Source organism: Astatotilapia calliptera, chromosome 8 (genome assembly GCF_964374335.1).
Source record: "Astatotilapia calliptera chromosome 8, fAstCal68.1, whole genome shotgun sequence".
Taxonomy (NCBI): Eukaryota; Metazoa; Chordata; class Actinopteri; order Cichliformes; family Cichlidae; genus Astatotilapia; species Astatotilapia calliptera.
Window position 1 is genome coordinate 13466160 of NC_137429.1, and position 21455 is coordinate 13487614.

A 21455-nucleotide genomic window follows, 5' to 3' on the forward strand; every position below is an offset into this window, starting at 1 on the left:
GATGGGTGCAGGACCTTGAAATGCACCGTGTAGAACGAAAGACCATCGTACATATCATAAGTTTACCAGTCTCACAAATCGTCCTCATAAATACACATTCGTTAACTGTTTATTAATAGGACCTTTGAGCTCAACGGTAATTAAGTAGTAGTGGAAATAATTTCTGGTAGCATCACAGAAATGTAGCAGTGACAATAATACTGTATGCTGTAATCGCACTGGGCAATTAGTGATACAAAAAAACTGTTTTATCCTGTGAATAAAAGTATATGTTTTTGTCAATGTACCATAATAACAGAAGCGAAACGCAATATTGTGTCAGGATAATTTACTATTTATGCACAATAAATAAAGGAGCATAGCGCGACAATTTCTGTTCAGCGCCAGACTTGCTTGTAACCTATATCACCAATTATGTTAAGAAAAATGACGCATTAACTACAACAAAACTCTGACCTTTGTGGGAATGCTTGGAGCAGACTAACATGTGAGCTGGAGTGTTCTGAGACGTTATATTTGGTATATCCAGACCATCCGTCGGCTCTTACTTCGGAAACATGGCTTAAAAAATTTCTCTTCAGCGACGTAATCCGATAAAAAAAAAAAACGATCTCTTTACCCGTCGGCTTCCCGTGGCTGTCATGCGACCAGCTATTGCAGTTAATAATACAACAGCTTCTTGGCATTTTTTGGGTTTCTTTTTATCGCTAGTACCTCTTGCCACAAGTTCCCAGAATCCTTTGCGGTTTTACCCCTGAATGACGTCACATTTTCAATCTTTATCCTGGTGGGCCGGTCTCTAGTCAAAATGCCCGGGCCGATTTTTTGTCCCAGTCCAGCCCTGGACAGTATTCAAGGCAAATGAATGTGGTCACTAAGGAAGGAAAAAGGCCTTATAACGGTTGGCTAGACAAAGAGCTGGAAAGGATGTGCAGCAGGTTAAGTGATTGAAGATAGAGATGGACATGTGCTAACCAGTGAAGAGAGCGTGCTGAGAAGATGGAAGGTGTACTTTGAGGAGATGAAAAGAGAAGAGAAAGAAAAAGAAAAAGGAGGATAGGTCAAGGACAGTTAATGAATCATGAAGCGAAGAGGATTAGTAAGTAGAAGTAAGGGCTGCATGATCGTCATCGTTGTATTTTTACTCAGTTGTATATAGTATTTGTATTTGTATTCTATTTTTATCTTATTGTATTTTTATTTTATTTTATTCTACTGTATATAGTATTTTATTCTATTCTGTACAGTTGTGTACTGTATTTATTCTTATTGTATTCTAATTTTTGCCTCATAACTTTTGCACTGTCCACTTCCTGCTGTGACAAAACAAATTTCCCACGTGTGGGACTAATAAAGGTTATCTTATCTTATCTTATCTTATGATGAGTAGAAAGGCATTTGTCCTGATGTCATAGCTGTAGAAGTATGGAGCTATCTAAGAGAACGGGAAGTGCCTGGAGTTATGTACTAATCCCGAGTTTCAAGAACAAGAATGTTGTGCAGAGTTGTAGCTGATGATCCATACGCTGAATCTCTGGGAAAGAATTGTTGAAGCTAAGTTAAGAGGACAGCTGACGATCAGTGAGCAGCAGCATGGCTTCATGTTGAGAAAGAGCACTACAGATGCAATGTTTATTTTGAGAGTATTGATGGACAAGTACCTAAAGGTCAGAAGGAGCTGCGCTGAGGATTTGTGTACCTAAAGAAGGCATATGATAGTTTGCCGAATATAAAAAATGATACTGCATGAGGAAGCCGGGAGTAGCTGAGAAGTATGTGTGATGCAGGACATGTATGAGGACAGTGAGACAGTGATGAAGAGTGACAGATGGATTCAAGATGGGGGATCACATGACATTGTGATCTGTATTGAGAGCAGGGAGCAGGTGAAAGAGAGTCTAGAGAGGACAAGGTATGCTCTGGACAGATGTTGGATGAAAATTAGAGAATGCTAGGGACAGGATGAGGAATCAGGAGTCAGATTATGTGCTGTGGCCAAAAGACGTTTCCATTGAAAAACAATGTGTTTGTAACTTGCATGCTTTGGCTTTGAAAAACAGACTCTTAAATGCTATATAATATATTGTTGTGTAAAAGAGGGGTAGATGACAATCAGTTAAATTACCTGAGCAGAAGTGTTTCTCAGCAGGTGGCTAAAAGCAGCAGCTTTTTATCCCTCATTCATTTACTTTCACTGGGTGATATAATCTGATTTGCTGTATTTTCTATTTACCAGTATTGAAATGTACACTTTTTAGTAATGCTAAAAGCACATGTTATGTTAAATAACAGTTGACAGTGTTAATAAAATTACCATGCGCACGCAAAGCAAATAAAGTAGATTTGCTTTGGTGTATCTATATAACCTTGATGAAAAAATGGTTACAGCGGGGGTCTGTCTCCTTTTGTCTGCATTTATAGGATCCCATTTTTTTGGTAGCCGGGAGTGATCAAATCAAATATTTGCAGTGGCAATGAAATGTCTTAATCAGATATTAGTTTGTGACCATCAGATTGAGCTGTAATAAAACTGCAATATAAGAATGATATATTCTATAGAGAATTATATAATTTTATATTAGTTATTAACTATCTTTGAAGTAAACCTTTCAGTGACAGGCTTAATATTAATACGTTTACTAATGATAAATCACAGTAACACAAGGGCTCTTGCTTTCTCACGTGACTAACTTTTAACATGACGTCAAAACCGCCGTAAACAACAATAAGGAAGTGGAGGCGGGATGGAGTCCCTTTAGGACGCAGCATTAGGATTATAATGCTGTAGCGTTTAATTATCACACACGACAGTGAGTCTCTTTTGTGCTTTTACACCCTGGTTGTATGCTACACAAAAACTACCTGCCAAACTTATGGTTTGGCTGTACCCAACCTGCTGTTAGCAAGTGTTTAGCCAAACAGCTAACTAGCTAGCAAGTAAACGGTGACTAGACAAGTGTTTATGCGCTGCTTTTAACCTTCGTCACTAGTCGAAGCGTTCCTACATGAGGAGATAGTCGTTAATTTAAAATGAAACGTGGTTTTACTTATTAACTTGTTTTTTGTTTTTAGCCAGCGATGGAGGGCTCCAAAACGTCGAGCACCACCATGCAGGTGAGCTTTGTGTGTCAGCGCTGCTCCCAGCCGCTGAAACTGGACACATCCTTCAATGTTCTCGATCGGGTCACCATCCAGGAGCTTATTGGTATGTTTAATCGCCGTATTTGATGTTGAACCTGCTCCATTTGTCGCCCTATGTATGACCTCTTTCCTCCTCTTCCTCGTCAGCTCCAATAGTCTCAGTGACCCCCAGCAAACAGTCTGACAACAGCGGAGTGGAGACGGCACCAGAGGTAGGTTAATGCCGAGCTGGAAACTGCTCTGTGTAATACATTATTAAAAAGAAAAAGTAAAGGATTTTTAATCAAAGTATAATCAAAGCCAATGAAACTTCAGACTTTCTGATCTATTTGTGGGAGGAGCAGTCTAACTTCGTCAGGCATTCATTGGAGCAGATGGGGACTATATAAACTGAGTACCATTAAGAGTTGCTGCAAATAAATTTAAGCAAAATGGACTAGCTCATGCTACTTTTTTCAGTTTGATTTTCATGTGTTTTTGAAATCAGGCCTCTGAAGAATACCAGATAATTTTCATTTACGTAAAAAGGTGTGGCATGATTATATCCAGTTATTTTCCTCCATTGAAATCTGATATGTTTTCAAAGTTTTCCTTTTTTTTGCGCAGTGTATAAAGGCTGTATTAGCTCTCTGTCTCTCCTGGAATAACTTATAAATGGACTTGAGAGTCTCATTGCTGTTTACTGTGTGTAGAGGATGTACTACTGAATAGTGTGATTGCTTTTAGTGTTGTGTTGTCTCATTTGTATTCCCTCAGTTACAGATACAGATGTATCTGGTGGTGCTGTTTGTTATAACTGTATTAAGTGCTATTCTGGCCCTGTCACTCTTGGTTTTCAAAGATGAAAAACAAATAATTATTTCAGTTTTATGTGAAAATATGCTGTTGAAAAATTTGTTTGACTCTTAGACTTGGATTCTTTTCACAGGAAACATTTGTTGAAAACAAGCAGGATGGAGTTTCGAGAAAATACATCCCTCCTGCACGGTGAGCACCCAACTCTTTTTTTTATTTTTTATTTTTTATTTGCATGTCCAACAAAGCTGACAGAATTGCTTAATCTTGAATGGCGTGCTTTTCCTCAGAATGATGTCAACAGAGAGCGCCAACAGCTTCACACTCATTGGAGATGCATCTGATGGCGGCACCATGGAAAACCTCAGTCGTAGACTGAAGGTGACAAACATGCATTGATTTCACGGTGTATTATCTGTGTGACAAAACCAAATAAGCTTTGCCTCTGATCATATCCCACCAAGGTAACCAGTGACCTGTTCGACATCATGTCGGGCCAGACAGATGTGGACCACCCACTGTGCGAGGAATGTACCGACACTCTGCTGGACCACCTAGACACGCAGCTCAACATCACAGAGAACGAATGCCAGAATTACAAGTGAGCACAAGAATGAGGATCCAGCCTAAGCAGCTGCCCAGTACTGAGAACCACTTAAAGTGCTGATTCCAAATGTTTGTGAATGTATTTCTAGGCAGTGTCTGGAGCTGCTATCGCACCTGCAGGTGGAGGATGAGGAGACCCTATTGGCAGAGCTACAGCAGCTCAAAGAGGATGAGGAAAAACTGGTTCAGGAGCTGGAGGCTGTGGAGGAGCAGAGGGCTACTGTGGCCCAAGACCTGGCCCAGAGCAGGATCCAAGCTCAGCAGCTTGACACAGAGGAGCTACAGTGAGTGAGCTAGCAATGGTGTAGACAGGTGATGGGTGTATTTTAAATGATACAGCACCTAACTCCTCTGTCTTCCCCTTTCTAAAGATACCAGAAGGAGTACAGCGAGTTTAAACGGCAGCAGCTAGAGCTGGATGATGAGCTCAAGAGTGTTGATAACCAGATGCGCTACTGCCAGATTCAGCTAGACCGCCTGAAAAAGACCAACGTTTTCAATGCTACATTTCACATCTGGTACACACACACACACAAACACACGGTGGCAAACACATTGTTGTGTATGCTAAGAAATAATTTAGGTCCTTAAATCAATGTTGACTTTCAAATCTTTAACACAGACTATGAGACGAGCCTATTGGCTGAGAATCCGACTCGTTTCTCCTCTTTTTCCAGGCACAGCGGCCAGTTTGGTACCATCAACAACTTCCGCCTGGGCCGACTCCCCAGCGTCCCGGTGGAGTGGAACGAGATCAACGCAGCCTGGGGACAGACGGTGCTTCTGTTGCACGCTCTCGCCAACAAAATGGGGCTGCGCTTTCAGAGGTACACGCTTAATTTAACTTGCTTTCTTCACCATTTGCTGTTGAGCTTAAAACACACTCGCCAGCCCCTTTATTAGGTACAGATTGTCAGTATAATGTTGGACCCTCTTTTTTGTGGCATAGATTCAACAAGGTACTGGTAACATTCATTGGCTATTTTGGTCCATATTGACATGATAGCGTCACATGGTTCCTGTTGCTTGTCGGCTACATGATGGAAGTCTTCTTGGATGATCTTTGATTACGATCTGGTGACTGTGGAGGCCATTTGTGTACAGTGAACTCATTGATATGTTTAAGATTATTTGAGGTTTTCACATGGAGCTTTATGCTGATGGAAGCAGCTGTCAGTAACTGTGGATATAGTCAGCAACAGTGGAGCGTTGAAAAGGATATACCAAACACCTCAAGGACAGTGCTGCAGCAGCTTGAGAGAGAGAGAGATGGAGAGATGGGATGAATTTTTAATTTTGTCTTTTTAAAACCAACCATAGACATGGTGATCTGGGACAAAAATCTCAGTAGATCAGCAGGTTCTAAAATAGTCAGACTAGGCTGTCTGGCACCAAGAAGCACATCACGTTTAAAGTCTCTTAAATCACTTTTCTTTCTAATTCTGATGCTCAGCGAGAACTTCGCCAGGTTTTCTTTACCATATCTACATGCCTACATAGCTTTATTACATCACTTACTTGGTTTCTTACAGATTTACATTCTCTCAATAATGTTTGCAAATCATGTTTTAGTTGACAAGATTGAATTATTCGCTATTATTTTGTCCTGGAATGATAATTTTCTTGTAATTTGCTGTGCTCATTGTCTGTCTAAATGTCTTAGTTCTGTAACCTTAATGAATCCCAGCCTCGAATCACTAAAATTTAGTGCGGTTTCCAGTTAATCTTCTGTTAGTCTGAAGTGCAATAAACTAGCTCAAACTCTTCTTTGTCCCCTCAGATATCGTCTTGTCCCATATGGAAACCACTCATACTTGGAGTCACTGACAGACAAGTCAAAGGTAGTTCATTCTTACACCCGGCTCTCCTGTGCTTATTTAAACAGTTGTCCAGGTTCTTATTCTGCCATTTTTTGTCTACCATTGTGTTTTCAGGAGCTCCCACTGTACTGCTCAGGTGGACTGAGGTTCTTCTGGGACAATAAGTTCGATCATGCCATGGTGGCCTTCCTGGACTGTGTCCAACAGTTCAAAGAGGAGGTGGAAAAAGGAGACACTGGCTTCTGCCTCCCCTACAGGTCAGATATCAGCATTATGTGTGTATTGTAAATTTCTGTGTGCTCATTGTGTAGCACATCTATGGGCCATTTAAAATGAATTTATAAATATACATGTACCGGTAGTTTGAATGTAAATTCTGGTCCAATGTCAGCCCTATTCTACACAAGTGAACCTTTATTATTAGCATCTTAGTCAAATAAGCAAGTTTAGGCAAGCTTCGACCCCACACTCGGAACCAACGTGAAAATCTACACTTTAGTTGTTCCCTGCTAGTACATCAAGGTTGGAATATCCCAAATCATATTCATTCTTTAACAGACTGATCCTTCATAAACTTAAACTCTGTACTGTGAATACAGACATGTGGCCTTTGGTTCAATGTAAGCAAATCGGGGAAACTTTGGATACTCCGGTGTAATAAGCATTTCAGCCTCTGTGAACATATTAAATTTGTGACTCAGGAATGTTACATTTCCCAGGTTTTTGATTTAAGTTCAGATTCAGTGTTATATTTATAAACTTAGAAACTAGTCTTGACTTTTTTCTCCCTCATACCTCAGAATGGATGTGGAGAAGGGCAAGATCGAAGATACGGGTGGCAGTGGAGGCTCCTACTCCATCAAAACTCAGTTTAACTCTGAGGAGCAGTGGACGAAAGCGCTCAAGTTTATGTTAACCAATCTGAAGTGGGGACTGGCTTGGGTTACCTCACAGTTCTACAACAGATAAAGCAGCTGGACAGTGTCAATATTTGATTAGTCACATTCACATCTGTTGAAGGAATATCATGCAATATATATTTGGATACTTTAGCCAAAGGAAAAGAATGGTTAAGTCTGCACTATACAGCAAAAAGCTTTGAGTGATATCGAGCCCTTTTTTTTTTTTTTTTTTTTAAACAAGTTACAGAAAATCCATTAAAGTCTATTTTGCTGCAACAGGGAGATTTAAAATTGTTGGTTCACTAAAAATAAAGAAAATTAATACAGTTGTAGATATCCCCCTCAAATTAAGCAGGATGATGTTTCATTTAGTTCTTGCCTGCTTTGTTAATACCACGATATGCTTTCAATATTTGTAAGTTTGATGTATTGTCCACTTCCTGTTGCCCCTCACCTATTAAAATTTAAAGGCTGTGTGATAGTTGGAGTAGATTTTAGTATTCAACAAGTCAGTATTTCATTAACATTGAATGCAATTACCAGATTTATCACACACATAACTGCTGGAGGTGCACTGATGCTTCAGCCTTGTGTTCATACTCTGTACCAAATGACTTAATAAAACTGTTTGGAAGAAAATATCTGGAGCTTTTTTTTTTTAAGATTGCATATATTAAATCACATTGATGTTTGAACTTAATATAAAAAAGTTTGCACAATTTCCCAAAATGAAGCGAGACACCACACAGTTAACCAAATATTCTTTTGTTTTTTTAATGGTTTCATCAATTCAGTTTAATCTTACCTCGCATCACAACAATCACTCAGTCACCACCCACACACCATTCAAGTTTAACAGCGTTAGAGGTGGGGGTGAATCTCATGGAAAAATATGGACTTAACAATTAAAATAAGCTAAATTCCAGTTATCAAGTAAAATATTTCAAATTGGTCAAACAAGTCAGTCTTCTAGAGTCAGCCCTCTTCTATGTCAAGTCATTTATGACCTTTTAAAGAAGCCACGTCATGACGACAGGCCTCGAACTTTGGTCATCAGTCACTCCTCATCACTCGGAGCCCTTCCTAAAAAAAAAGTTCCAGGTTCAATTCTATCAGAACACATTTAAAACGGACAACTATTAATCTGAAAATACTTTGATAGACGATGTATTTCAAGCAGTATGGGGTGACATTTAATTTATGCTTCCTCTTCAAAGCCTTTTAGGAGTATAGGCAAGAGATTTTCCACACATAGCATACCTCTGAGCCTGTCACAGTTATGCAATTTTTCAGGTGCTTCATATATTCGTCATGTAAAAAAGCCTCTTGAAATGAGCCAAAGTTTTGTTAGTGCATGCATATGGGCAATTCTTTGGGTTCTACTGAGCCCGCAGCCAGAGGCTGGCACATTTACACCACTTGAATAACAGTGGTGGGCACATATTCTACTACAACGCCACACCATAGATTATTTTGGTTCCATTCACTCTTTTAAGATGCCTCCTTCCCATCATGCGCTCTGCTTTCTTGCCATGAAGAGAGCAAAGGAGGAGCTCCATCAAGGGTGTAACGTCTCCATGTGGCTTTGGGGTTTTGTTCTAGTTTCTTTCAGCTAGCTCGAATTGGAGGCACTGCTGCTGTAGCAGCTGGAGGTGGAAGGAATGGGAGGTGCTGGAGGTGTGCTGCTGCCCAGGGCTTTTCGGATGTGGGGCATGAGGAAGGGGTCACTGGCCAACTGCAGCACATCCACCCTGTCCTCTTTGTGGTAAGCCAAGCAACGTCGAATGAAGGCCTGTAAAGGGAAACCGTGACAAAAAGTGACTCATTATAGCTGAACACACTTTTTTTTTAATTTTAAATTCTCAGGCTAACTGCTGTTCTGTTAATGCAACATATGTAATGCACTGTGCAGATAGTTATGCCAACTGGTCAACAAGTTTGTTGCAGTTTCAAAGAAATGAATACCAGACCTTTGCTTCTGTGGTGACTGCAGGTTTGGGGGGAAACTGCACCTCGGTGGCTTTTAGTATCGTGTTTTCTTGCAGGATATCCTGCTGCGACTGGTTATGACCAAACGGCTTGAAAAAGATCAAGTTACAGACTTGTTAAGTTCATTTATTCAAAAACAAAACAGAAACCTGACAACTACTGTAATACAGATTAGTGGTTACCTTGCGTCCATACAAGCTCTGGTAGAAGATGACCCCTACTGACCAAACGTCCACTTTGTTGGATATTTTAGGGGGCTCCTTGCCCACTACAAAGCACTCAGGTGGTAGATACCTGTAAGCAAGACAAACAAAAATAACAAATCAGAGAAAAAAGTTTTTTTCTGATCTTTCTTTATTCTCAAACTGCTTGCTGAATACAGAATTAAAATTGAGTTAGCAGCATTACTGTGAAACCGTTGCACATCTGCTAAACCTGCGTAGTCATCCTGGTTGCTTGGTGACTAAATACAGTGCAAAGTGTCTATGTGTACCAGTAGGTCCCTGCTCCCTGTGAGGTCAGCTCCATGCCATCTGCAGAGTTGTAGCTGTCATCGTCCATGATCTTGGAGAGACCAAAATCTGTGATCTTTATCTCTCCGCAAGCTGTGCCGTTGACCAACAGGATGTTCCCTGGTGACAGAACACGTAAAATGAGGGTTCACAAGCATCACGAGTCCTACACTGTAAACATAGCCAGAGATCTTTTATGTTTAGAATAGAAAACACATTTGTGTGTTGCCCATAAAACTCAGTGAGATTACCAGGCTTGAGGTCGTAGTGTATGATGGGTGGCCGAATCTGATTGAGGTACTTGAGGGCATTGACGAGCTGCATGACGATGGAGCGGCCCTCCTTCTCCGTCATCGATTTGTTCTGCTTCAAGTAGAAATCCAGGTCATTGCCTTCACAGTACTCGAGTACTGTGCAGAACCTGCACCAGATTAGATAACACATGGGTTAACTGTGAAGGCGTCAATGATCACCTACACGTTCAAACATATTCTAAGATGCCTGATGTGATAAAAAGTGATAATATCAGCAACACTTTCCAAGTTTACAAAAGACATGAACAAAAAAAAGATCATGTGCATCTGCCAAATTATTATTACTGGAAATCTATAGATTCATTTTATGGTATTCAAATATTCAAAGCTTCTGCTTTCCATTTCTTTTCATCAAACAAAGCAGTTTTAACATTTTCTAGTATTTACTATGAAAAAAGAAGAAAAAAAAAAAAGTATCATTGTTAATAAGTAATTCTTAAATATTGTCACCTAAGGCTCTCATCACCTCCATAGCCACTGCCACAGACTACAAACTACACAGAACAAACTTCCAACTGAAACCCAAGCTCTTAAACATCCATAATAACTACAGATGAGAAAATAAAAATTGAAGTTTTTGCCCTGAACACTACCGAATAACAAACACTTATAAATAATCATCGCATTCGCATTAGTGCCACATCGTGAGCTTTATGTGAAATGAAGCACTTACGAGTCTGTGTTGAGCGAGAAATAGTCGTAAAGTTTCACTATTCTAGGATGATCGAGTTCTTTGTGGATTCTGTATTCTCTACAGGCGTGTCTGCAACGAAAAAAAATTAATGAGTCCGAATTAATCACTTGAGTATAAATAAAAGAAATATTTCCGATCACACAATAACACGTAGAGAGCACATTTACAGAGCGGCAGACTCACTTGTGGTAGTTTTCCTTCTTCTCTTCCCTCCAGTTCTTGTTGAGTTGATGGATTTTAATGGCCACGTACCTCTGCTCTGTGAAATCAAAAGCCTGTAAAAAAAAAAAAAAAAAAAAAAAGGTACATTTCACATCAATACAAAGCAGCTTGAATAGCCTGAATTTCCCATTGAATTCTCTACAGTAGCTGTTTACTGCATACAGAAGTGTTGCAAGACTTATCTTCCTGTACGTCACTCAAAGTTTAGAAAACAAAGAAGGAACAAAAAAGGTATTCATGAGGAATGGAAACCAAGTAAATAGCACTGGCTTACCTTAAAAACTTCACTAAAGCCACCTCTTCCAAGGAGCTGTAACAGCAGATATCGGTCATTCAGTGTGGGGTGGTCTTTAAATCTACAAAGGAACACGTTGTTAAAGTATTTGTTGCTTTAAAAAGACACCACAGAGCTTGAGTAGGGCATGTTAAACTGGGATGATACATACTGCGAGTTGTCCTCATTATGGATTCTCTTAAGCTCTCGAATGTGCAGATTTCTCACACGCTCCAACTGGTCCAGCTCTGCATGGATCTCTGCTTCTTCCTGCATACAAGTGCAGAGATTTATCACCTACCTCATCGTTTGAACGGGTGACTCCAAAAGAAAGAAAGAAAAAAAAGTGGGAAAAACAACAACAAAAGCGAAAAGAAACATTGGCACCTTTTTAAGATGACCGATTCGAAGTTTGAAGATCTCCTCTTGCTCGCGATACTCTGCCAGTGACAACCTGTGAGAGATCAGAGAGCCAGAAATGCATTATTAAATAAACAAGATATTAAAAACAGAAAGCAAAGAAAACGTGAGATTTTACTGAAGAAAATATGTTAAATGTCTAAATAATTGTGATCTACAGAGTTAAATATACAGCATTTGACCTCTTACTAAATTTTTTTTCACCCAATGCTGGTTCAGGTTAACGGCTTACTGACAGCCATCAATACCACTCACCACAAAACTGCATGACTGGCCCCCCACAGACCAGTAAACCTCATTATATTCAGGCTACAAGCTTATTAATCCACCATTTATTACACAATAAAGTGATCTGCTCCTTGTAACCGTACGTTTCACTCTCTTGGCCGTTGCTTCTGCTTTTTCGTTTGTTGTGCTCCAGGTTGGGTGGAAACGTTTGGGCCATGGAGGGAGGTTTCCTCTTCCCCAGCAGCTTCCTCTGCCTCTCAATGTCCTCCCGCTGAGAGTTGATTCGCTCTTGCTGCCTACAACATGCAGGGACAATCTGGCGTAAGCATTTCTGTATGCTGAATAGAAAAAATAAATAAATAACAATTTAAATGTACGCTTGTGCCCATTTGTGTTCTGACTTGATGAGATTCTGGAAGGCATATCCATCTGTCCACTGCTCAGTGAAGGAAGCTCCGTGGCGTACGGTGGTGAAGTGACCCAGGCGTAGACGGTCCTGCATGCTCTTGTCCCTGCATGCCATCTTCTCCTGTCTTGACTTCAAACACAAATAAAGAAATAAATGAGTAAAACATTGTAGGCACAAAAAAACAAAACAAAGCAAAAAAAAAACCTAGATATGAAGTATCAAATATTATTATCAAATAATACTATTCAGTTCCACCTTAAATCACCATAAAGCCTTTTACAAGTTACATTCAGGCAATGCTTACATGCATAAACTGACTTCTTTGGTTTTCACATTGTACTACAGAGGTGTCCCAAATCAGGTAAACATACTTGTGCAAATTCATATTCACACCGACCCTCTCAATTAGCAGCTTCTTGCTCATGGTCACACACTTGTTTAGTCTCTCCTTGTAGCGCTCCAGCATCTTCTGCTGCTCGTCCACCTGCCGCCTCAAGTCACAGTTTGCCTGCCAAAACACGCATCATCACTCTGACAACCAATTCTCATTACAGCAAGGATTCAAGGCCGCTTATTAAACTGACACGATGGGGAAAAACTGCCAGAATTTCAGTTTGTAGCTTAAATGAAAGTGGTGTAAATGTCAGCAAACTAGTGGCGTTTAAAAGTTAACGAGCGTGATGAGCTGTAAGCGGACTGGTGAAGGTTAATTACTGAGAGATTTGTCATTGTTAGCCAAATAAACAAAGCAACAGATTTGGACAATAATGACTCGTCTCACAGTTGTATTTTCAATGGTCCAAGCTATCTGTTAAGAGAAACATTTGAGTAACTGCTGATTTTACCCTCAACAGGTCATCTATCCTCCCTTCCTTCTTCTCCAGGTCAGAGTTCTTGCTCTTCTCCAGTGCTGTCAGTTTCAGGATCGTCAGGTCCGACTGAGGAAGGAGATCAAAAGGTAGCGAGCCCACAGTAAGCATCTCGTTCAAAAGGTGGACAAACCTCTTGGGTCACTAACAAAGAAGTCCATCATTTTAAATTTACATCAAAATCAGCCACTGGTATCGCAAATATTAGAAGTGACTTTTAAGTGCTGACCTTTAAATCAGGCCAATTAGTGTAATTTACAAGAACAGCTGGATGTGTTGCAACTATTATGTCAGAAAACCAGCAGTGTGAGACCTTTAATGCCCTTTTAATTCTAGCATCCACATCCCAACTGTACTGTACTTTTTTAATGGCATAACAAGGTGTGCAGTGTTGCAACCTTACAAGTTTTGTCAGACTCCACAGAACACTTAAACCAGGGACGTGCTTCAACATGACTGAGATTATAATGAAGAAAAAAAAAAGAGAAAAGAAGAAAAGTCAAGGTGTCAAGCAGTGATTTGGGTCAGTCTCAGTTACCTGGATGGCTTTATGGGAATAGGAGTGTGTGGGGGCTGTTTTAACAGAGCTGCAAGATGAAGAGTCTGTGTGGGCTGATCCTGTGGACGAAGGACTGTTGTGCTGAAGCTGTATTTCAGTGAAAGAAAGAAAAAGTAGAGGAACATGGGGGACAAAATATCAGACCCAGATTCACAGACAGCATCAGTTTATAGAGAAGCTCAAAGGCATTAAAAGGAAAACATAATGTGGAGAGAATTTTATTTACAAAAAAAAAAAAAAAAGAATGAGAAAGAAATGTTTTGACAGTCCATAGTAGTTTTATTACAACTTTCCTTGGAGACATAATGGGACTAAATGCTGGTGAAGGTCTGGATATGCTCCGGATCCAGAAAAGCTCTACTCTGGCAGATAGTGGTGAGCATTGGCCTGCTGAAACAGCTGCAGATAGCGGTCTGCCGAGTTGAGGATAACGCTGCTAATCCACATTGAAAGGAGCCAATTGAGGTGGTTCAGGCATCTGACTAGGATGCCACAGAAAGTCAATTATTGCTCCTTTCATTTAGAACCCCAACGCCATAAATTACTGCTTACAGGGCTGTTGGTTGCTGGGGGGAAAGTTATGGCATGTAACCAAGTTATCAATTATATAATGCAGCCATCAGAGAAGCTTACACATTTAGTGCGAGCAAATGTTTCGTGTAATGTACACATTGATCTTCCGGACTGTTCCCTGCTTTAAATCCCAGCCAGTTAAGCCCAAAACTGAAGGCATGACACCAGCACTAGAAAAGTTAGCTCCCATTTCACTAAAACCACTGACTTAAGTGATGCAGACAAACCAAAGATGTGCCAGTTAGTCCTCCCAGAAAAGAAGAAAACTCACAACCATCGGTTGACTTTGACACTGGCTAAAGGTGCAACAGAGACGAATGCTGTGCTCACCATAGGATTAGACAGTGAATGTTGAGGAGACGAGCGCACCAGCATAGGGATGCTTCGAGCAGGACTGGTGCCAGAGCCGCTGCTACCAGCAAACTGACCACAGGACAAAGAGAAGAAACAAAGAGGACAGAGTGGTTATTTAGCAAAGGATCAATGAAGGGCAGTACTGATATAACCAGGACAAGAGTATGAAAGAGGAAAGCTTCAGAACTGAAAACAATGAGCATCAATGAAACCATGCATTCAACAAATCTAAAGCATCTTATGTCCTTTCAGTTTGTACTCACATCGCAGTAATCGCTCATTTTTTGCACTCTTCCCTTTCCTGTAAACAAAAACAGCCTTTTATAGTAAAGGAAACGTAAATGTGACTCTTACAACTTTGTATTTTAAGACTCCAGTTTTTTTAAACAATTATTTAACACCAAACTTAAAGTGGTGCAACACTTTAAAGTTGAGCAGCTGATCATTTCCCAATACAGAGAGGCATTTCTGCTTTAAACACATAAGATGTATGTGGACTTGCCTTGGCTGTTGTTGTCATAGGTGTCTCCTTTCCTCTTCCTGCTTCTGTCATTGGGCTTCTTCTCTGGTGTCTGACAAACACAAAAAAGCAGCTTAGAATTGATCAATTAACCACATTAACAGCAAAGAAACTGTATAAATGTAAGTCTTAGAGCTTTAAGTTCGAGTCTCTTAGTTAAAATAAACTTTTGAAAAAATATAATAACATTAACAGCAGTTTTTTTTATTCGAGTTTAGTATTTAGTAAACTTTGTAGTGCTTCCAGTCATATTATAGTCATACCAGGTTTTTAAATTTGCCTATGAGGTGGTATGCTGGCTTATTGCTGTGCCTCATTGCGTCACAGCAAGAGGGTTCAGGATTAAGTCTGGATAATGATTCTTTCTCTGAGGGCTTTACATGTTTTCCCATGTTTGTGTGAGTTTCTTTAAGCCAGCTAGGTTCCCCATTTATCCATAAGCATGAACTAAAATTTACAAAAGCATTTTTTCCTCTCTCTCTGGGTTAATTATTGGTTTTCTTTCAATTTCTTTTAAACACATTAAATATTAAATTCTGTTACTATTTAATTAAAGTGTAAAAAAACAAAACAAAAAAAACCCAGGTTGATAAATTATTCACAAAACTCCACCATACCAAAGTGTTTCCATACACTACTGCATGTACTACACAAAATACATAACTAATTCGAAACAACTAATACTGAAAACCTGCGAGCTGCACACACAAAAATCAAAAACCAACCTCCAGTTCCTTGTCACTGAGTGATCCTGCACTGCACAAAGACTGGTTGGATGATTCGCTGTTGGCCGAACTCTACAGCAAAGAAGAGAGACAAAGACCCGATTGGTTAATCATTAACTACTCTTATGGACAGAACTGAAAATGTGTGATACGGGATATTTAAATGATCTGCATGCATGAGATAAAGCAAAAGACGCCTGTGGCCTGTTTAGAGTCTGTCAGCATTACTCTCCAATTCATTTCATTGCAGATTTCTACAGTGCAGTATTATTTTTTAAAAACAAAAAAAATAAATAAAACACCAACCACTATGGCAGAATTCACAACTGTCACACTATGACCCTTGTGAGTGCGCATTACACACATCACCTTGCTAATCTTCACTTGACTTCCAGTTGGCTGAATTGGTTAGGGTCATTAAAGGCCAGACTCTGCACAGCCTGATGGGACTAAGAAGAAACAGCAGGCTTTCTGGGGCAGGAGGCTAATGCTTTTTAAGGCCTGCTAGCTTAACGCTTTTCAAGGTCACAACTATAGCAGACAACTCCTCTCATTCCTTTATATTAACATCTACAGTTTGACTGCAACGTCCTAAATAGCACTCAAAGACATACAGTGGATATCTATAATGTCAAAAAATATATATATCCATCCATTCATTTCCAAACTTTAATGTGACCTATAACATGTGTCATTTAATTGAAGACAAAAAAAAAAAAGCAAAAAACAAAAGTACAATAACCAGCATTAGTGTCCACACATTTAAACTAATGCTTTCTTAAAGCACCTTTTGATTAGATCACAGCAATCAATCTTCTTGGGTACACAGCTGCCATTAATTAAGGGCAGGGATAGCTCAGTAGGTAGAGTGGTGGCCCCATGATCGGAAGGTCGGGGGTTCGACTCCACTGAATGGCTACCCTGAGGTACCCCGGAGCAAGGTACCGACCCTACACACTGCTCCCCGGGGGCTGCACTGGTGGCTGCCCACTGCTTCACTGGGTGAATGGGTTAAATGCAGAGGAACTATTTCCCTATGGGGACTAACACGCACACTTTACTTTAAAAGAAACCCTGATTAACCCCAAATAAAGTTCAGCTGCCCTAGTAGGATTTTCCCAACATTTACTCCGTTGCAAACTAGAGCAAAAGCCAAGCATCAAAGAGATGTTATCATTGAAAGGCATCAGTCAAGAGAAAGGTTTATAATAAATAAATAAATAAGTGTCCACAGCATTGGATGTAGCATGGAACACAGTGAAGCCAGTCATTAAAAAAAATAAAAAGGCAGAAATATGGGACAACAGTGATGAAAAGACAAGATGAAAACTGGTCAGGGAGGCTACCAAGTGACCTACAGCAACACTGAAGGAGCTGCAGGAAATTCTGGCGGTGAGGACTATGGGGTAGGGTTGCAAGACGGAAGCCATTTCTGACAAAGAAAAATGTCCAAGACCAGCTACAATTTGCTAAATCATCAAGTTTAAAATTAAGAAGGGTGGAAAATTTACATTGATCTGAGGAGACTGGCCACACATGCATACAGAAAGCCCCAAACAAAAAAAAAAAAAAAGGGGGAAAGAAAACAACAAAACAAACCTAAAAATCAACAACACAAATAAATAAGTGGCATAATGCAATATCCATGTTGAAGCATGGTGGCAGCAGTATCATGCTTTTAAAACCTTAAGACATCTGCCAGAAAGCTGCAGATGAAGACGAATTTCACCTTTCAACACGAGAATCACCTGAAGCATATATCTAAATCAATATTTAGACGAATATTGAATCTTTGGATCAAAACAGTACTTCAACAAAGTGTAGGGTGTACTATCTAATATTTGTTTTTCAGTTGAGTTAAGTAAGGTAAAGGTGGGAAAAGTGGGGAAAATGACTTATGGTATCACTGTTAACATCACAAAAACCTGCAATTTTAACAGGGATGTGTAAACTTTTTATATCCACTGTATACCACTGGTATCATACCCACAGCCTTACATCATTTATCCTCCTATACCACAGCAAGCAGTCCTGACAATAAATTTAAGAGTGAAATATAGGTAAGAGCATTTAAAATATAAATAAATAAAAATGGCTGCTTTCTTAGGAGCTGCCATTTTCTCAGATGTGCACCCTCACTTATTAATACCCAGTTCAACAGCAGGGTACAGCAAAGCACAGCCAATACTGTGAACTTCAGCTGCTGTGCCATTTAAGTGTCACTATCCTCCACTGAAACAAAGAGCTGCCGGCCAGCTCCTGTGTCAGCCAAAACAGAGCTTGTCTTGTTGTACCTTTAGCTCATGAAAACAGATCACAGCACTGAAGAAACCTCCTGAACAGAGGGCACACTGTAAACAGAGAGGACTTCTAAGCATACCTCAACTGAAAGACTAACACAAGAGTGCTAACCAATTGCACTCACAGTGGGGTTGTGGGATGAATTCCAGGAATTAATTCAGCAAGAATTGCAAAATTTAGCAAAAACAACATGCATCAAGTCCAGCATCCACAGAAATGACCTGTACCTGCAACTGTTGTCATTTTAAGCAACAAAACAACCATTACAATGTTAAAATGTTCCAACCTTGGCCACACCGACTCCAGTGAACCGAGCCTCAAGCAGCTCCTGCCTTCGTGGATCCAGGCTGATAGCCTGGCTATGAAGTCCTTCCATCATGCCTAGAAAGTAAGACATAAACAGTAAATGGACTGGTACTTGTATAGCAATTTTCTAGTTAATTTGGGCACTCTCTTATTACAAGTCTCATTCACACAAGTTGTTTTTACCTAGGCACTTTTAATCTAACGTCCCAGATTTCACATTGGAGGAACCAGGAATTGAACTACTGACCTCCTGATTGGTGGATGACCTGCTTTACCTCCTGAGCCACAAATATTTAACTTATGTGGAAGACCTGGTTTGAGTTAGAATGACATACACTGAATTGTGTGGCACTTTCTGATTTAGGGAAGTGACCCAACAAGCTTGAGGTCTGACTGGGAAAATGTAACACCTTTTGTCACATTTGCATGGTAACCTAGGCAATTATTTGATCAGTAAACGTCACAGCCTGCTGCTCAAAGGAACGCTTTCCTCAAAACACAAACACCAGGAAAAATTTGCTTAAATTAATTTCAAGAAATAGGTTTAAAAAAAATAAAATAATAATAATAATAATAATAATAATAATAATAATAATAGAAAAAGGAAATTAAATCTGAGAGCACATATGAGACGTGTCATAGCTCAAAAACCACCAAAGAATATAATAATAAAATAATGATATTCATTTCTGAGCAGGCAGCCCAGCAAGCCCGTTCACTTGTGTATCAAAACAATCCTAGAAAGCACAAGTTCCCTAAACAGAAATACTATCTAGCTCAATCTCAACATCAAAAGCAATCCCATGGGCTCATAGCTCCCCAATTCGAGCAGCCTTTCAGCAAAACCATCTTGATAATAGTGGGTGAAAAAAACCGTTTCGATACTGTTGACCGATCGAGTGGACGAGGAATGCCAAACTTGGCTAAAGCTAAAGGTGCTAATCAAAATCCTGGTAACAACAACACAAAAGCGATGCGCTCCCATCAACTGTCAGCTTATCCTATGCCAATCGGCAGAACGACTCAAACTTTGCCTATAAAATGTAGGATTTGAACCTATTACACAGCCCAAACTAGCTAGGGTCAAGTGATGAATCGAGCTAACGCCAGCTACAGTAGAAGTCTTACCTGGAGAACCTTTTGCAGTTTTCACAGCACTCACAACCCCAGAAAGGATGTTATCCGTCCAACCGGCGACAGCAAACTCCTTAACACCCCCGAGCTCCCCGCATCTCAAATAAAGTTGTCTGTATTAAGTTATCCATTTACAATTATTTCGAAATCAGGGAAGACATTTGTTAGCTTAGCTAATGCTAGCTATAAAGACCAGTGTGGCTGGCTCCTGTCGGTGTCATCCGGACAGGAGGCCGTGATCCTCGGGGTTTCCTCGTCCGTGTTGGTGCCCCTGCACGGGCAAACCGGGAGCTGTCAGTGCTCTGAAGTCTCCTGACAAGTGCTGTCACATTTCTGCTTCACTCGTTCTTCTTTTTATCGTTACAGAGCGATGCTTGCACCGGGAGGAGTCATCTCGTTACAGTCCATTATTTTAATGCTTAAGAAAAGATCATAACCTCCCGCAGCAAGGCCGCAGTGAGCTCCCAGGAGACCTTTTACAGTGATGCTTCCAGTGCGCCGGTTTACCACATAATGTACGCTCCCCCAAAACGGACTCAGTACTGTACTCAAGGTTAGATTACAACCGGGTGAAATCGATAACTTCCACGCCACAAGGGGCCCTAAAAAGCTTCCCTGAGAGCTGCTTTTTAAATCTGGATTTCAACCACTACAGTTAAACTATGTCCTGCATGTACAACATGTTTTTGTTAGCTTATAGGATAATTTAATGCATTTAGTCGTTTGCCTGAACTGTGCATGGATTCCTAGAATAAACAGATGCATTAAATCACCACAAATTAAATTACACCAAAGACATCTGTTGCTGTTTTTTAAACTTGATGAATGAAGTTAGTAAATGTTTAACACTGTATTTGTGTGAGCTTAAGTCCTTGTCATCACTGCTATGCAAGCTACTTCACTGAACATATTATGTATTCAGATATTTTATGCTCTGGTAATTTTTTTTTTTTTTTACTTTTCACATAAAACAGCGGTGTTAAAAGGAGTTTTCTCGTGAAGCTTTACCATCAGTTGAAAAAATGAAGTACACCCGATTGCTTGTAGGTTATAACTTGTAGAATTTAGCAGAAGTAAATGCAATGTTGCTTCAATTCCTTCAGGTTTCTGGACTTCACCCACCACAGCATTTAGTCAGATTGAGGTCTGGACTTTGACTGGTTCATTGCAACACCATCATCTTTTCTTTTTCTGTCATTCTGTTGCAGATTTGCAGCAGTGCAATTGATCATTGTCAAATTTCAACAAGGTTTTAACTGTTTGACAGATGGCCTCACATTTGACTCTAGAATACATTGGTTTACGGAAGAGTTAATGGTTGACTCAATGATTCCAAAGTGTCCAGACCCTTCTACTGCAAAACAATCCCAAATCATCACCCTTCCATCACTGTGCTCCCACATGGTATGAACTTTCTGCGCTGATATGTTGTGTTTGGTTTTCACCAAATGTAGTGCTGTACATCATGATCAAATATTTCCATTATGGTCTTGTTGCTCCAAAGGACATTGTTCCAGAAGTCTGGTGGTTTGTTCAGATGCAGCTTTGCAAACCTAAGCTGTACTGGCATGATCTTTTTAGACAGAAGTCACTTTTTTCTAACAGCACTTCCAAAAGAGCAATACTTTATTAGTCTTTTTCTAATTGTGCTTTATGAACTTTTTTTCCCCCTTTCATGAACTTTAACATTTAACATGCTGTCCAAGGCCTGTAGAGTCCGAGGTGTATCTCTTGGGTTTTTGGTAATGTCACTGAGCATGGCATGGTCTAACCTTTGGTGGGATATCC

General features: G+C 40.0%; 2 protein-coding genes across 2 annotated transcripts; one reads left to right on the top strand and one right to left on the bottom strand.

Moving 5' to 3' along the window:
* Positions 1-2686: 2686 nt before the first annotated feature.
* On the top strand, positions 2687-7903 carry becn1 (beclin 1, autophagy related). The gene is made up of 12 exons (XM_026178702.2): positions 2687-2810; positions 3073-3205; positions 3289-3353; positions 4070-4128; positions 4227-4317; positions 4401-4537; positions 4632-4826; positions 4914-5060; positions 5220-5369; positions 6323-6383; positions 6477-6619; positions 7163-7903. The coding sequence occupies exons 2-12, from the start codon at positions 3079-3081 to the stop codon at positions 7329-7331; spliced, it is 1344 nt and encodes a 447-aa protein (XP_026034487.1). The 5' UTR covers positions 2687-2810; positions 3073-3078; the 3' UTR covers positions 7332-7903.
* A 110-nt stretch (positions 7904-8013) lies between these two features.
* On the bottom strand, positions 8014-20184 carry LOC113028438 (serine/threonine-protein kinase tousled-like 2). The gene is made up of 21 exons (XM_026178701.2): positions 19662-20184; positions 18514-18608; positions 15927-15998; positions 15184-15253; positions 14945-14982; positions 14658-14750; positions 13734-13841; positions 13172-13264; positions 12724-12834; positions 12319-12455; positions 12061-12213; positions 11657-11723; positions 11442-11539; positions 11270-11351; positions 10957-11048; positions 10753-10842; positions 10017-10186; positions 9747-9885; positions 9436-9547; positions 9235-9342; positions 8014-9056 (listed from the first exon to the last, which is right to left on the bottom strand). Exons 2-21 carry the CDS (start codon positions 18604-18606, stop codon positions 8877-8879), a joined length of 2106 nt encoding a protein of 701 aa, XP_026034486.1. The 5' UTR covers positions 18607-18608; positions 19662-20184; the 3' UTR covers positions 8014-8876.
* Positions 20185-21455: the final 1271 nt, after the last annotated feature.

Excerpts from the sequence above, each read along its gene's own strand:
- becn1 (XM_026178702.2), top strand. The coding sequence starts at position 3,079 with ATGGAGGGCTCCAAAACGTCGAGCACCACCATGCAGGTGAGCTTTGTG. Across the intron at positions 4,318-4,400 it reads ACCTCAGTCGTAGACTGAAG|GTAACCAGTGACCTGTTCGA; the intron begins GTGACAAACATG and ends TATCCCACCAAG. Across the intron at positions 5,370-6,322 it reads ATGGGGCTGCGCTTTCAGAG|ATATCGTCTTGTCCCATATG; the intron begins GTACACGCTTAA and ends TTGTCCCCTCAG.
- LOC113028438 (XM_026178701.2), bottom strand. The coding sequence starts at position 18,606 with ATGATGGAAGGACTTCATAGCCAGGCTATCAGCCTGGATCCACGAAGG. Across the intron at positions 14,751-14,944 it reads AAATGAGCGATTACTGCGAT|TTTGCTGGTAGCAGCGGCTC; the intron begins GTGAGTACAAAC and ends TCCTGTGGTCAG. Across the intron at positions 12,214-12,318 it reads GCCTTCCAGAATCTCATCAA|GCAGCAAGAGCGAATCAACT; the intron begins GTCAGAACACAA and ends TGCATGTTGTAG.